The following is a 14573-nucleotide window of genomic DNA, read 5'->3' as shown; positions in this document are numbered from 1 at the left end:
ATTTTTTTTTGGGGGGGGGTGGGGAACCCATATACCCCGATGTGTGTTTTAGCACTGCATACCCAGTATTTACCCGAGTTCTGTGAAAAAAATATTACTCAGGTGGGATTCGAACCAACGACCATTGCAATTCTAAAGCAGTGTCATACCAACTAGTTGCCATGACACTGCTTTTATCATATGCCTGTGATTTTTTCACAGAACTCGGGTAACCCACATCAGTGTATATGGGTAAAAACACAAAATTAATATTCTTTATCACCGATGCAAATTTAATATCTATTATACTATTTTTCAAACTTAAACTTATTTTACATGTTGGACAGAGATAGCAAGGAAAGAGTTATACTATATATCAAACTTAAAATTCTTATTTATACTGAAAAAAATGAAGCTGCATCAAACAATTTCAGCAAATATGTGCCAAAAATGTTTTTAAAATCAAAGACAACTTTGCTTGTTTAATAATATTAACCAAAGAAACAAATATCAATTTATAAATACCCCAGACAATCTGAAGCTTGAGTCTAGGGTGATTGACAGCTTGGCATGAAACGCCCAATAATGAATAATGTTAATTATTTCTAAGAAGATATTTAAAAGATACGTTCATGACATGTGCATTCTTCGCAAACACAATGTACATGCTGTAAATTAAAACTTTTATCAAAACATAAAAATATTCAACGGCGCGAATCACTCGCACTTGAAGGGGGGTTCCACGCCACTTTTGAGCACCTTAATTCCGAAACTAATTGGAATTGGCAATTTAAATTAAATGCGCAACAAAACTAATTTCTAAACGTTAATTCTCGACATGAAATTTTTTTTTTAACTCACCTGGAATTTTTTTGTTTTTTTTTTCCTTTCAAACACAAGAGTATATGCTTACGAACAATAAAACAATTTTTTTTAGTAATTGTTTCTCACAATTTATATGTTTAAAAAATATATAAAGTTGTTCGGGGGGCTGACTCCGCCTACCCCTTTTGTGACCTCAATCGAGGCAGACTTTGCCTGCAATGCGTATAGTAAACACACGTGCAAAATACATGTACGTCCAAGTCGCGAGTTGGTACATTTAAAAAAGTGTTTTTCTGCATTAAGCAGCAATACACCTGGTCGGCATTGAAACGTACAAACTCACGACTTGGTCCGTACATGTACTTTGCAATTGTGTTTACTCTACGCATTACAGGCAAAGTCTGCCTCGATTGACGTCACGAACAGCACCCTCTCGGGTCGAGGTCTACTCTTAAATTTGTAAATAACATAAGAACTGATTTTTTTAAACCTTAGTTAACTGTTTGTTTATTCACATTCCACTCATCAAAACACATATTAGTGACAAAAGCTTTATTTTGAAAAATACCACTTCCAGGTGACTTTAATCAATAAACTATCTGCGATGCATTATGTACATTTGGCATTTTCACTTTCAAAATATTTTATTCTTTTGGTGCAGTGTCTTAGCCAGGAATTTGGAAAGTGGGAGTGCAAACTGAAAAAGTGGGAGTGCAACCTAAAATCACTAGAAAAATAGAAACGTGTGCGTAGCCCACAATACGAGCGCGCACCGCCAAGTCTGTCTCACCCCCCCCCCCCCCCCCCCCTCTTAAGGGCCCTGGAAGCTCTGGCTACTGTATGTGCTCTCTGGTGGTTTGATGCATTTCTGGTACCTATTCCTGTGATAAGTAAACTATTTTGATTTAATTTGTGTATTGTTTTGAACTTGAAAATGAGAGCCTTTAAAGCACAGATATTGTAAAGGTGATCGACGTCTGCTATTTAACTCTATAGCCCTTTTCACACTACAGAGCCATTTCCCGGGAAATAAACTCCCGGGAAAATCCCGGGAGTTTTTAACCCCACCGCCACCCCAGCAACCGTTCTCACTATCCCAATTTGGTAACTCCCGGGAGTACTATTTCCCAGGAATATGCACGGTCGTTTCACACTTACGATCAAACCCCAGGAAATGTGGTAAACAGGTCAGCCCATGCGGAAGTTACAATGTTTGTGGACGGAAGTCCGTTCCTATAATGCCACGCGGCCGGCTGCAAAAACCTTGCCACATGCGACCCAAAATGGCTGCACATAAATTGTGTATTTGCGTGTTGTTATATATATTATAATATATTGTGTGATTACGGCGGAGAAGAAGCCTTGCAGTTCGGGGAAGACGTCGCTGACGTCTTGTCAGGAGAAGACGATTGCTGTGACAGTGTTTTAAAGACATGCGGTATAACAATCGGATGGAATTTGTCGTGCGATTGACGGGTTTCATGGCACTTGCTGAAGTATTGGTCAAAGGTCAATCTGGTCTACCATGAAGAGCGGCCACTGGTGGTGGGAGCAAGTTGCTATTAGAAAAAGCGAAAGGGAGCTTTCTACTCTGCGACAATTTTTTTCTTTCTTTTGAGAACTGTAATTGAATGGACTTTTGTGGCCGTGTTTTACCCAGAGGTTTTGTGTTGGCGTTCATCTCAATTTTTGCCTGTTCACACTATAGTTATTTCCCGGGAAATTCCCGGGAACTTTTGGTTGATCTGTTCACACTACAAAAATACTCCCGGGAATTTCCCGGAAAATGATGTTTTCCCAGGAAAAAATTCACCCTGCTCAGGGGCAGGGTTAAGGGAATCAACCCTGGGGTAAGGCCTAGACATTTTCTGAATGGCATTTTCGAAGGATTGCATAATAACGTCCATGATGTTAGGGCCAAGATAATTAAAGGTTTTATAGAAAAAAACACCGCATGGTCGATTTTGCACAATCTGACAATAGCAGTAGAAAGCAGACGAAGCAATCTTCCCTTCCAACATCAACAGTGCTGTTTTCCCATCGTGCAAAAAAAGAACACTGAATAGGCTTTAACCCTATATTGGCCAGCATTTTTTTCATGGCTTCATAACGACTTTTAAATGTATGTTTCTTCTAAAAAGAAATGTTTGCAAGAGAACACTTATGCAATAGAAAATATTTAGGCCTTGAAAAACAAAACTAGTATCCTACCGACCTAAAGTCTTTTTTACCCAAGGTTTTCAGTTTTTTTGCAATGGGCAGGGGTCCGTTCATACCCAGCACCACGCAGGCAGTCAGCCAATTTTGAGAAAACTTTCCCGTGTCTTGTAGGCCTATGCCCATCTAGCTGTTTTTGGACTGCATCGTCGGCCAAAAATGCAACTAGTTTCAAAATGTCATCATCACTCCATCGGTCACTTCTACCCATCGTAAGAAATTGAGCAACAAATTGAGCTAAAATATTTACTGTCAGGTTGTAGACAGCAATGTCGATCGATGAACTCAAATCTGACTCTGGACAACACAAGTCCACCAACGGCCAAGTACATGTAAAAATACGAAATACCATACACACATGACGTGTGTACGAGAAGGAAGCTTGTTCACGCCAACTATTTAGGTGTTCGGGCCAACAGCCCGGAACACCTCTTATTTTTGTTCGTTTTTTTTTTTTTTATTGATACTTCTTCTTCTTCTTCTTCTTCTTCTTCTTCTTCTTCTTCTTCTTCTTCTTCTTCTTCTTCTGTACGTCCCTTGTCCCCCTACAAAAACATCTTTCCAAACATCGTATGAACTTGAAACTTCACACACAGTTAGATATTTATTAGGAGAAGAAACCGTGTGAGATACGTCATGATGACGTCATCAATTCTTGAGTTATGAATATTCAAAGTTTATTAAATTAAAAAAATCATAACTTTTGATCTACATGAGGGATTTTTACAATCGAAACATCATCGGAATCGTCATTGAAAACTCCGTAAACGCCCCACAGACATGACCCCATTTTGATGTTGTCTTCCGGCTCAAAAGAGAGGTTGAAAATTTCAAAATTCACGTCTAAAGAACAACGTAAATCCCCATTGGTATGTGCATAAACATTGCACGTAGGCATACACACAACGTGTAGTGTATTAGCGGTGCAGCAGAGCACGCTCCAGTGATCTCCCATTCTGCTTATTAGCGGCGATTGTCCGCTAAAAAAATCACACTTCCCAAGCACATATAAAGTTGAAACTTCACACATAGTTAGATATGTATAGGAGAAGAAACCGTTTGAGTTATGTCACGATGAGTTATGTCATCAATTCTTGAGTTATGAATTTTCAAAGTTTATTATTTCAAAAAATCATAACTTTTGATCTACATGATGGGTTAAAAACTCCGTAAATGCCTCGAAGACGTGATCCCATTTTGAGCTCGTCTTCTGGTTCAAAATCGAGTTTGAAAGTTCACAATTTCTTGTATAAAGAACTACGAAATTTCCCCATTGGTTGTGCGTAACACTTGTGGCGTACACGTGTAGTGTATTAGGCATAATGTATTTGGTGGCATGCTGCCAAGTTTGTTGTACTCTGTGCCATAGCGTGATATGCATAGAGCTATAGCTATGCAGAACGCTGCGAAAACGATTTCGTTTCAATCTTCAGCGTCAAATTGTTCAAATGTTACCCTTCTGATGGCTTAGTGGTCAATGTGGAATTAAAGACGGAGTTTCGCTGAGATGGCCACCTACTTCAGTGATTCATGGGACTTTTAATTATGTGAGAAAACAACAGTACAAAATGACGAACATTGGTCATGTTTTGGTTAAACACCGAGAAGAATAGAGACGTTACATCGATCGACCACTCCCCCCGGGTGAAGGGCGTTTTGGGCCCACGGAATTCACGTCAGTATTACGATATCTATTACTTCTTGAACTTAGCATAATCATCAATGGTTTTGATTATTTGATAAAACAACTATCCAAGTTATTTTGAGTTAAATATTTTGAAGAAAAAAAATCTCTGAAATAACATAAGCCCTTTCAAACTTTCTCTAGTAGGAAAGGACGTTACGTAAACTAATCTATTTCTACCTCCATGCACAGAAATGGATGTTACAATACAAAACATTCAAAGAAAACAGAATGGTTAAAGCATAAGGCCCAAGCAATTAGGAGTGGTCTTGCTAAAATAAACTGCCGGATTAAACAAAACTTTAGTACAAACAAATCAATAAAACAATCCAGATTTTCATCTTCTTCTTCTCTTCGTCCCTTGTCCTCGAACAAAAGCACACTTCCCAAACTCGTATGAACTTGAAACTTCGCACATAGTTAGATATGCATTAGGAGTGGAATAATGTGTTAGTTAGGTCATGATGACGTCATCCATTCTTGAGTAATAAAAATTCAAATTATTATTTCAAAAAATCATTATTTTTGATCCACGTTTTTTTTTTTTACTTCTTTTTTAAAACATTATCAATAGAGCGCGAAAAAGCTTCATGAAGAATAGTCTTCGTTCAAGGCGGTTAAACATACATGCCCCTTACAGTCTTTTCTTCAGTCGTCAGTCAATATTTCCTAAGTTCATATTTCCTAAACTACATAAGCTATTTTGACAATCTGTACATCATATGAAAGGGCTTTACGTACTTGACAGAAATGGATATGTTGGTGAACTTTCGTTGACCTATTGACCTGTTTAAACGGGAAGTGACTGTGAAATGATTTGAAAGGGCGTGGTTTATTGTCTTTTAGGTCGAAATAAACATCCTTTGATGCTTTACCATCACACCATACAAGTCTGGCAAAGGTCTGGTTTAAAACAAATATTACCGATGACGTCACCAAACATACACTTTTACTAGATGACGTAATCATGTAGTTTTGACAGTTTTTGTAATTTGAATCATTTATTACAAATCTTGAGAACAAAGCAAGGTGTAATATTTGTTATTTAATCCAGGCTTTTACTCCCGGAAACCGAACACCTTGAGTTTGTTCACAAACTCTCAATCTCTAGTTATTCTATTCCTATTCCATTCACGTGGTCAATTTTTTTAATTCATATATTTATTTGTAAATTACAGATGTTATTCACTTTTATTTTCGTACCTAAACGTAAACACTTTCAGAAGGAGAAAACAAAAAAGGGCTATTGTTACCACGCGAATTATTTGGCGCGCTATTTTTGACGTCTGTGACCTTTCGAGATTAATGACGTCTCAACACAGTGGAAGCAAAAGGTGGGGTAAGTTAGACCCGCTTTCGTTCTCACTAGCTACTTTTCCCGGGAAAAACGTTTTTCCCCGGGGTTAACGCCTTTAACCCTACCCCTTAACTGGGTTAATTATTTCCCGGGAAAATGTTATTTCCCGGGAATTTTTTTGTAGTGTGAACAGATCGACTAACATTTCCCGGGAATTTCCCGGGAAATACCTGTAGTGTGAAAAGGGCTTATGAAATGTTTCTGGGTCAATATTAGGCCAGTTCAAAGCAGTTACTTGGACCATGGAGCTGTGTTTGGACCCATTTAGCATGAAATGATTCAAAAGAGATCAAATAATGCAGTACAAGTTTGCTGTCAACAACATATTTTTTGCCATGTGTTACTCTTGATACAAAGTTTTGCTTAAAGACTAAAAAAAATGAAGAGGTATTGAAGAAGAAATTAAGAGTTATCATTTACTAATGTTAGTTTTGTTTCCATTCTTGTCCATTCGATTTCAGAACTATAGGCCTAAGGTCAAGAAGCTGATAATAGTTTTTGTATTTATTTTAAACAAATTAATTAGTTAATGTAAAATAACGATTCACACAAGTATTTGCAACCATCAATATGCCAAGAGTGATTTACATGTACCATAATTGTTTGCTTAATTTAAACTGACTGATCATGGTAATTAATATTTTCCTTAGTATGTGTTAAGGTTTCATAACGTTTAAGTCTTCCAGTCTGTGGAGAATAAAGAACAAACAGTTACGAAAGACAGTGCCATTTAAGTAGTTCCACTGGGCAAAAAAAACGTACCATGCATTGAAAAATAAATTTAGGAGGTCTACAGCAAAACTGACTTGAGATTTGAAAAGAAATATGAACCAGTTTTTGATCCTTTTGAGCGGAAAATAAACATTGTTTTGTCAACTGCATTAACACCCATGAGATGTAAACATTGAAATCCAAAAAAGTCTCGATGTTTCAAACAAACTCTACAACGAACAAACGATGTGCCCTTGAATTTCTAGAAGGAAAAAAGATCGTCATGTTTGCCGCCGTCGAGTTGGGAAAAACTGCGGAACCAATCTACAAAGCAACTGCAGAATGTATGCGGTAAAAGGTGCACTGCACCGCGTGTCACACAGTTACTGATTCTGACGTCATAGTAGAAAAATCCAGAGCGCGATGGTTTGTAGGATCGTGGAGATGAGATTGGTACCTAAAATAATTGAAACGAAAACGCGTGTGAATTCGCCTCTATCATACCACGCGTGCATTGAGTTCATGCTGCCTGCTGATGACGGTCGATGACGTGTAATTTGCACGTGCGTTGTGTAATGTGTGTTTTGTGCGTTGTGTTTTGTATAGTCGCAATGTGGTCAGGGTTTTCGAGGCAACTTCGAGTGATTGTTTTATGGTTGCGTCGTTGAAATTTTGATTCAAAAAGTAGGAAATCTGGTAAAGCCAAATCTAATCTTACTCACTGCTGTTTTTAAACTGTTCAACAACAACAAAATAATAAAAGAAGTTCAGTAATTTTCACTAAAATCATTTAACAGCACGGCTTCACCCAAGCCGTGCATCAAATTTTTGCCCGTGTTTTCAGCCCAACTGACCGTGCCAACACGGCGTGCACGGCTCGCTAGCTAACACGTTGCTTGACCCCCACGACCACCTCTACCTCCTCCTCTCTTTTTTCCTTGACCTCCCTGACCTTGATTCCCACCTCTGTGACCTTGACCTCCTCTGTGACTCTTTCCTCCTCTTCCTCCTCTTCCTCCTCCTCCTCCTCCTCCCCCTCTATGTGGCTCACCAGATACTCCACCAGGCACCGATGTTTGTTGCATATACATCAGCGGTAGAGAGGGGTACATGGCTTGGGGTACGTTCCCGCCTTTCATACCACCTCCCGAAGCGAGATTTGGGCCTTTTGTACTGTCAGTTTCTGCTTCACTTGTTTTTTCTTGACTACATTTTTTCTTATTTTTTGGCTTAGCGTTACCTTTTCTGGGACCACTCGGTCTTGGCCAGCCTTGAACTTCCTCCTCAGCCCCGACAAACATAGGGTACTGCACCTTGCTCGGGGTGTCGAGCATCACATGTCCTTTGTCTCTATAAGATGACAATGTTTCCACGAGACTTTTGGATTGATCCAGAACGTCGATCTTGGTGGTACCTTTAGCATGTTGGGTCAGGTCAAGTAGGTCTTGAGTGTGCTCTACAAGACTGCACCGATACTCCTTGATAAGGGCATCTTTGTTGTTGAGCATCCTCATTCCCTCCTGGCGACACACCTCTATCTCGTTAATCACCTGGTCGCAGCGTTGATTTAGATTCTCCACTGTGGCAAGAAGGACCCCTCTCGACTTCTTGGTGAGCTTGATCAGCCCCTTGGCGAGCTGTAACTCCTTCTGATTGATCTGCTGCCTCCAAGTGTATGCCTCATCAAGATTGGTACACTTGTGGTCTGGTCTTGGGTGGTCGACCACAGTGCAGTCACGGCATATCAGAAGCTCACAAGTGGAGCAGTAAAACTTCATTTTTTCCTTGTGCAACTCACACATTGTCAACTCACCATCCTCTACTTCGCCCGATTTCGGAGTGCTCTCATTCTCCTCGTCTTCTGGTTCATCCACTTCATCGGCATTCAGGTTGAGTGACTCCAGAAGGCTCTGCAGAGCAAAATTCGTAGTCAGCCCATCTACTCCTTCTGATGGAACAATGGTCACATCACGACACAAGGGACAGACGATTCTAGGTTCGTTGTCGTCCAGGATTGCGTCCAGACATCCCAGACAAAATGTATGCCCACATATGAGAAGTTTAGGCACAACCAACTTTCCCATACAAATTACACATTCCAGTTGACTGGCAACGTGGGAAGAAAGAGCAAATTCTACGGACGACATGTTGTACAACTTGCAATTGCACGAATATTGTAAGATAGTATTACAGTGTTCGAATTTGTTAAAAACGCGCTTATAAAATTGGCGCGCAATGTTGATTTCTTACAAGTTCAAGTTTGCGCTTTAAAATTTAATTTGCGCAGTGTATTGCCACAGACCACTCAAAGCACGGGTTAAGGCATTGAGCACCGTATTATTGGTAATTACTTAAAATAATCGTAAGCATACAAATGTACTTGGTAACAAGCAATGGAGAGCTGTTGATAGTATAAAACATTGTGAGAAACGGCTCCCTCTGAAGTGACGTAGTTTTCGAGAAACTAAGTACATTTCCACAAACATTCGAATTTGATATCTAGACCTCATAATTAGATTTTAAGGTACCAAAATCAAGCATCTGAAAGCACACAACTCAGTGTGACAAATGTTTTGTTTTCTATTTTTATCTCGCAACTTCGACGACCAAGTGTTCACAGGTTTATTATGTTGTGCATAAGTATATACATATAAGTAACACCTGCCAAGTGAGTTGTTATTGACATTCCAGTCTTCAGTTTATCACGGATGATTCCTGACTAAACAACTTTCAATTACAGGTTTTTAGCAATATCACTTCAGAAATAGTTTAGTTAAGATCCAGCCGAACCCTATTTCATACAAGCATCCACTTTGAACCATTTTTTTGTTAGCCCTTCGTGACCTATTCCGACAGCAATGCGCAACCCCAGGCTGCAATTTGCACATTACGCGAGCAATTACGTAGACTGTGCTATCAAAATTAACACACCGAGCAATGTGATGAAAATGAGCGCCTTTACCGTTTTTGCGCTCAACAGTACATGTAATGGAAAATCCCTATCATGTTGTGCACATCAGCAATTCGTGACCTTGGTCACGTCAGCATAATACAACATCGTTCCCATATGGCGTGTCAAACGTTGCATTATTCGATAATGTACAATATATGTGCGATGTTTCTCATATATATGCGATAATTGTCACATATGTGCGATATTCATTTGATGTATGCAATAAATGTAATATATATGCAATAAATGTAATATATATGCAATTAATGTAATATATATGCAATTAATGTAATATATATGCAATTAATGTAATATATATGCAATAAATTGTAATATATGTGCGATAAATTGTAATATATGTGCGATAAATTGTAATATATGTGCGATAAATTGTAATATATGTGCGATAAATTGTAATATATGTGCGATAAATTGTAATATATGTGCGATAAATTGTAATATATGTGCGATAAATTGTAATATATGTGCAATAATTTGCAATATATGTGCGATAATTTGCAATATATATGCGATAATTTTTAATATATGTTTGATAATTTTGTAGTATATTATATACGATCATTTGTATGCGATGTTTTGTGACGGTATACATGTGCGATAATTTAATATACATGTGCGATGTTCGTTCTTATATATGTGCGAAAACGGAATTGTGGGATATAGTATGGCTTCCTGTCCACTTGATCCCCGTATCCGTAATGTTTTAGATCGGGCCAGACTATACTCTGGACGGTATAGTATGGTTCCTATGGTTCAATGAGATTGGCGTAGGGTTTATAGTGATGGTCAGGGTACGAGACTCGAGCAGCGTATTTCCGAAATAGCCAGCCAGCCGCGTATTCGGATAATAGAACACATACAGTACAGGGAGGTGGCAAAATGTTGCATTTTGCTCAAATCTGAAGGTGAAGATCTGTTTTACTCGAACGAATTCTGCAATATTAGCATAACTTAGATATGTTAATTGATAATATGTCAATTTCATAGCTTCACATGATTAAAAAAATAATTTATAAAAAGTGAAAAACATTAACAAAACGTCAAAAAATGACCCGCAAACAAAAAGGCAAAAATTTTTATTTTGTATATTTTGCATTTTTTAATATGTCAAAAAATCACTGTGAAAAATACAAAACCATAACTTGAAAAGAATTTATACCCTTCGTTAAAACAAAACATTTAATTTGTAATCCAGAACTTTCAAGACTAATATAGTGGGCGTATCAAATTTTGGAGCTGGATAAATTTGGTTCACTATCTAGTGGTTAATTAACCACAGTTATTCTGACGCCATTGTCAATGTACATTCCGCCCAATTACATAGACGGTGGACTTAAACACAATTTGAAAAGAATTTGAACCCTTCGTTAAGACAAAAAGTTGCTTTCTTGTTTCAGAATCTTGAAGGAAGATAGACTAAACGTATCAAATTTTGAGCTAGATACCACTAGATAGTGAACCACTAGATAGTGAACCAAATTTACCCAGCTCCAAAATTTGATACGCCCACTATATTAGTCTTGAAAGTTCTGGATTACAAATTAAATGTTTTGTTTTAACGAAGAGTATAAATTCTTTTCAAGTTATGATTTTGTATTTCACAGTGAGTTTTTTGACATATTAAAAAATGCAAAAAATACAAAATAAAAATTTTTGCCTTTTTGTTTGCGGGTCATTTTTTGACGTTTTGTTAATGTTTTTCACTTTTTATAAATTATTTTTTAATCATGTGAAGCTATGAAATTGACATTATTATCAATTAAAAATTCTAAATTATGCTAATATTGCAGAATTCGTTCGAGTAAAACAGATCTTCACCTTCAGATTTGAGCAAAATGCAACATTTTGTCACCTCCCTGTACTGTATGTGTTCTATTATCCAAATACGCGGCTGGCTGGCTATTTCGGAAATACGCTGCTCGAGTCTCGTACCCTGACCATCACTATAAACCCTACGCCAATCTCATTGAACCATAGGAACCATACTATACCGTCCAGAGTATAGTCTGGCCCGATCTAAAACATTACGGATACGGGGATCAAGTGGACAGGAAGCCATACTATATCCCACAATTCCGTTTTCGCACATATATAAGAACGAACATCGCACATGTATATTAAATTATCGCATATGTATACCGTCACAAAACATCGCATACAAATGATCGCATATAATATACTACAAAATTATCAAACATATATTAAAAATTATCGCATATATATTGCAAATTATCGCACATATATTGCAAATTATTGCACATATATTACAATTTATCGCACATATATTACAATTTATCGCACATATATTACAATTTATCGCACATATATTACAATTTATCGCACATATATAACAATTTATCGCACATATATTACAATTTATTGCATATATATTACATTTATTGCATATATATTACATTTATTGCATATATACTACATTTATTGCATACATCAAATGAATATCGCACATATGTGACAATTATCGCATATATATGAGAAACATCGCACATATATTGTACATTATCGAATAACGCAACGTTTGACACGCCATATTCCCAGTGGCAAACGATTATGTACGTTTACATTGATCTCGTGGTCGGTTGTATGCGGGTTGTTACCTCGGGCAAAACATTGTTTTGTAATCTCAACATAAATGGCCGACCGTGTTATTGGACGAGGTAAAAAGAAAACCACGCAATTTCGAGGCTTATTTGTGTGGATCATTGTATTCTACTTTTACATCATCTTTCTAACCATAATGCATTTTATAATAAACGGTCACAAAACGCTTTTCAAAGACCAACTCGACCGATCCAAGGCAACGTGTTCCTTTAAAAGAAGTTTCAGAGAAAAATCTTGCTCATTTCTGACTTCAGTAGAAATCGTAAGAAACCATTTCTTACTTCAGTAAGAAACAGTAACAAACCATTTGTGACATGTAACAAACAGTAAGAAACCATTTCTTACTTCACCATTTCCGGTCCCCCCACATGCTGAACTGTGTACAAACTTCTTCTGATAGTGCCCTCTTTTGAATCTTCCTCCTTAACCCACGTTAATTTCCCATTATGGAGGACCGAATCTCCTGAGAACAGAAGTACCCCACTCCGAATAAAACCCACCCGTATGCGTATAGTCTGTGTATATAACGCCCGACCCAACCGTATACACTGTCGATAGCTCAACGCACACCGTACGACTACTGTGCACAAGTCATCCGCACTCGGGGGCCTACCAATTTCTGCATGCGGAGGCCGTATATTATAAGACGAATTCAACGCGAAATTCGAATTTCTCAAGTTCTTCGCAAAAACATACGCCACTCTTGTGAGAGGGGCAATTCGAAGCGCTTCATTAAAGGAACACGTTGCCTTGGATCGGTCGAGTTGGTCTTTGAAAAGCGTCCTGTAACCGTTTGTTATAAAATCGATATGGTTAGAAAGATGTTTTAAAAGTAGAATATAATGATCTACACAAATATGCCTCGAAATACCGTGGTTTTCGTTTTACCTCGTCCAATAACACGGTCGGCCATAAATTTATGGGAGTCAAAAATTTGACTCCCATAAATGGCCGACCGTGTTAGTTTGCGACGTAAAATGAAAACCATGCAATTTCGAGTGATACTTGTGTGGATCATTATATTCTACTTTTGAAACATCTTTCTAACCATATGCATTTCATAACAAACGGTTTCAAACGCTTTCCATAGACCAACTCAACCGATCCAAGGCAACGTGTTCCTTTAATTTGCAGTGAAGTAGTGAAGACGGTTATCTGCCATTGTAAGCATTGGTGAGCCATTGGTACTAGTGGTAAAGCGTGCGTATTATTGTTATGAGAGGTCGAGGGACGAGCGAGATTTCACTGTCTGACAAGCGCAACTTTTGCAGTGGGCGATTCATCGCGAATTTCAAATAAAAATGTATTCATATTCGTAATAATTATATATTCGCCACAGTGTGAGAGTAGCATAACCTAGACAAAATTGTAACAGAATTTTTCAAAAACAACTTATCAAAAAATAGAAAAAAAGTAAGCATGGCATGTGTATAATTTCAAAAACAATAATAAAAAATTGTCATTTTCGCCTCTGTTTGTTTACCCTATTAAATAATGTAATATAGGCTACATAATACGTCCTGATGGGGGTAAAAGTGATATAATTTTCACCTCAAATTTGCAAAATGTCTCGGAAAATGATATTCATAATTTGCGTAAATTTAAAGTTGCCGTTTTCGCCTCTATTTAGTGTATGTGTGCACACGCCCTGGGTGTAGAACTAATATCTTTATCAAAATTTGCAAGAAAATGTCTCTTGAAACCAGGAACTCCAAAATAAAGTATCACTAACAGTTTAAGTACCAAAGGTGCAAACAAATGTTAATTACATTTTGTTTAAAGGAATTAACATTACAGAATTGGTTCTGCTAACAAAACAGCTGCTGGCAGTTAGTGTAAGCACTTTAGTAATCCACCTTATACATAAACTGACAAACCTGTCGAAGATTGAGATTGATCGGCCATCTGTCACGAGAAAATAGTGGAAACTTGTCATCAAAATATGTTTTTTCTCTTCTCATTATTCTCTGCAACTCTGCAAGATTTTTCCCGCTGATTTTTTATTTGATGCACAATGTGGGATACACAAAGTGAAAACACTGGTCTTTCAAAATATTACCAAAGGTGTCGCGTCCAGTGCCTAGAACGACCCACATTATTACCATTGTAATTGGGACACCCCCCCCCCACCTATTCCCACCCCGCCCACACCACCCAGTTTTTCTTTGCGGTGTTGTACTACGCCCTCTCTTGACTAGTTATTTTTC

The 14573-nt window shown here is 37.8% G+C and overlaps 1 protein-coding gene across 1 annotated transcript; it reads right to left on the bottom strand.

Annotated features, from left to right (window-relative positions):
- Positions 1-8940, bottom strand: LOC139950780 (tripartite motif-containing protein 3-like). The gene has a single exon (XM_071949590.1). It carries the CDS (start codon positions 8918-8920, stop codon positions 7658-7660), a length of 1263 nt encoding a protein of 420 aa, XP_071805691.1. The 5' UTR covers positions 8921-8940; the 3' UTR covers positions 1-7657.
- Between the last annotated feature and the right edge of the window lie 5633 nt (positions 8941-14573).

The sequence above is a fragment of the Asterias amurensis genome, chromosome 18 (assembly GCF_032118995.1).
Source record: "Asterias amurensis chromosome 18, ASM3211899v1".
In the NCBI taxonomy this organism is placed as follows: Eukaryota; Metazoa; Echinodermata; class Asteroidea; order Forcipulatida; family Asteriidae; genus Asterias; species Asterias amurensis.
Note: the sequence above shows the minus strand (reverse complement) of the source record. Positions and strands in the feature narration are given on the sequence as shown.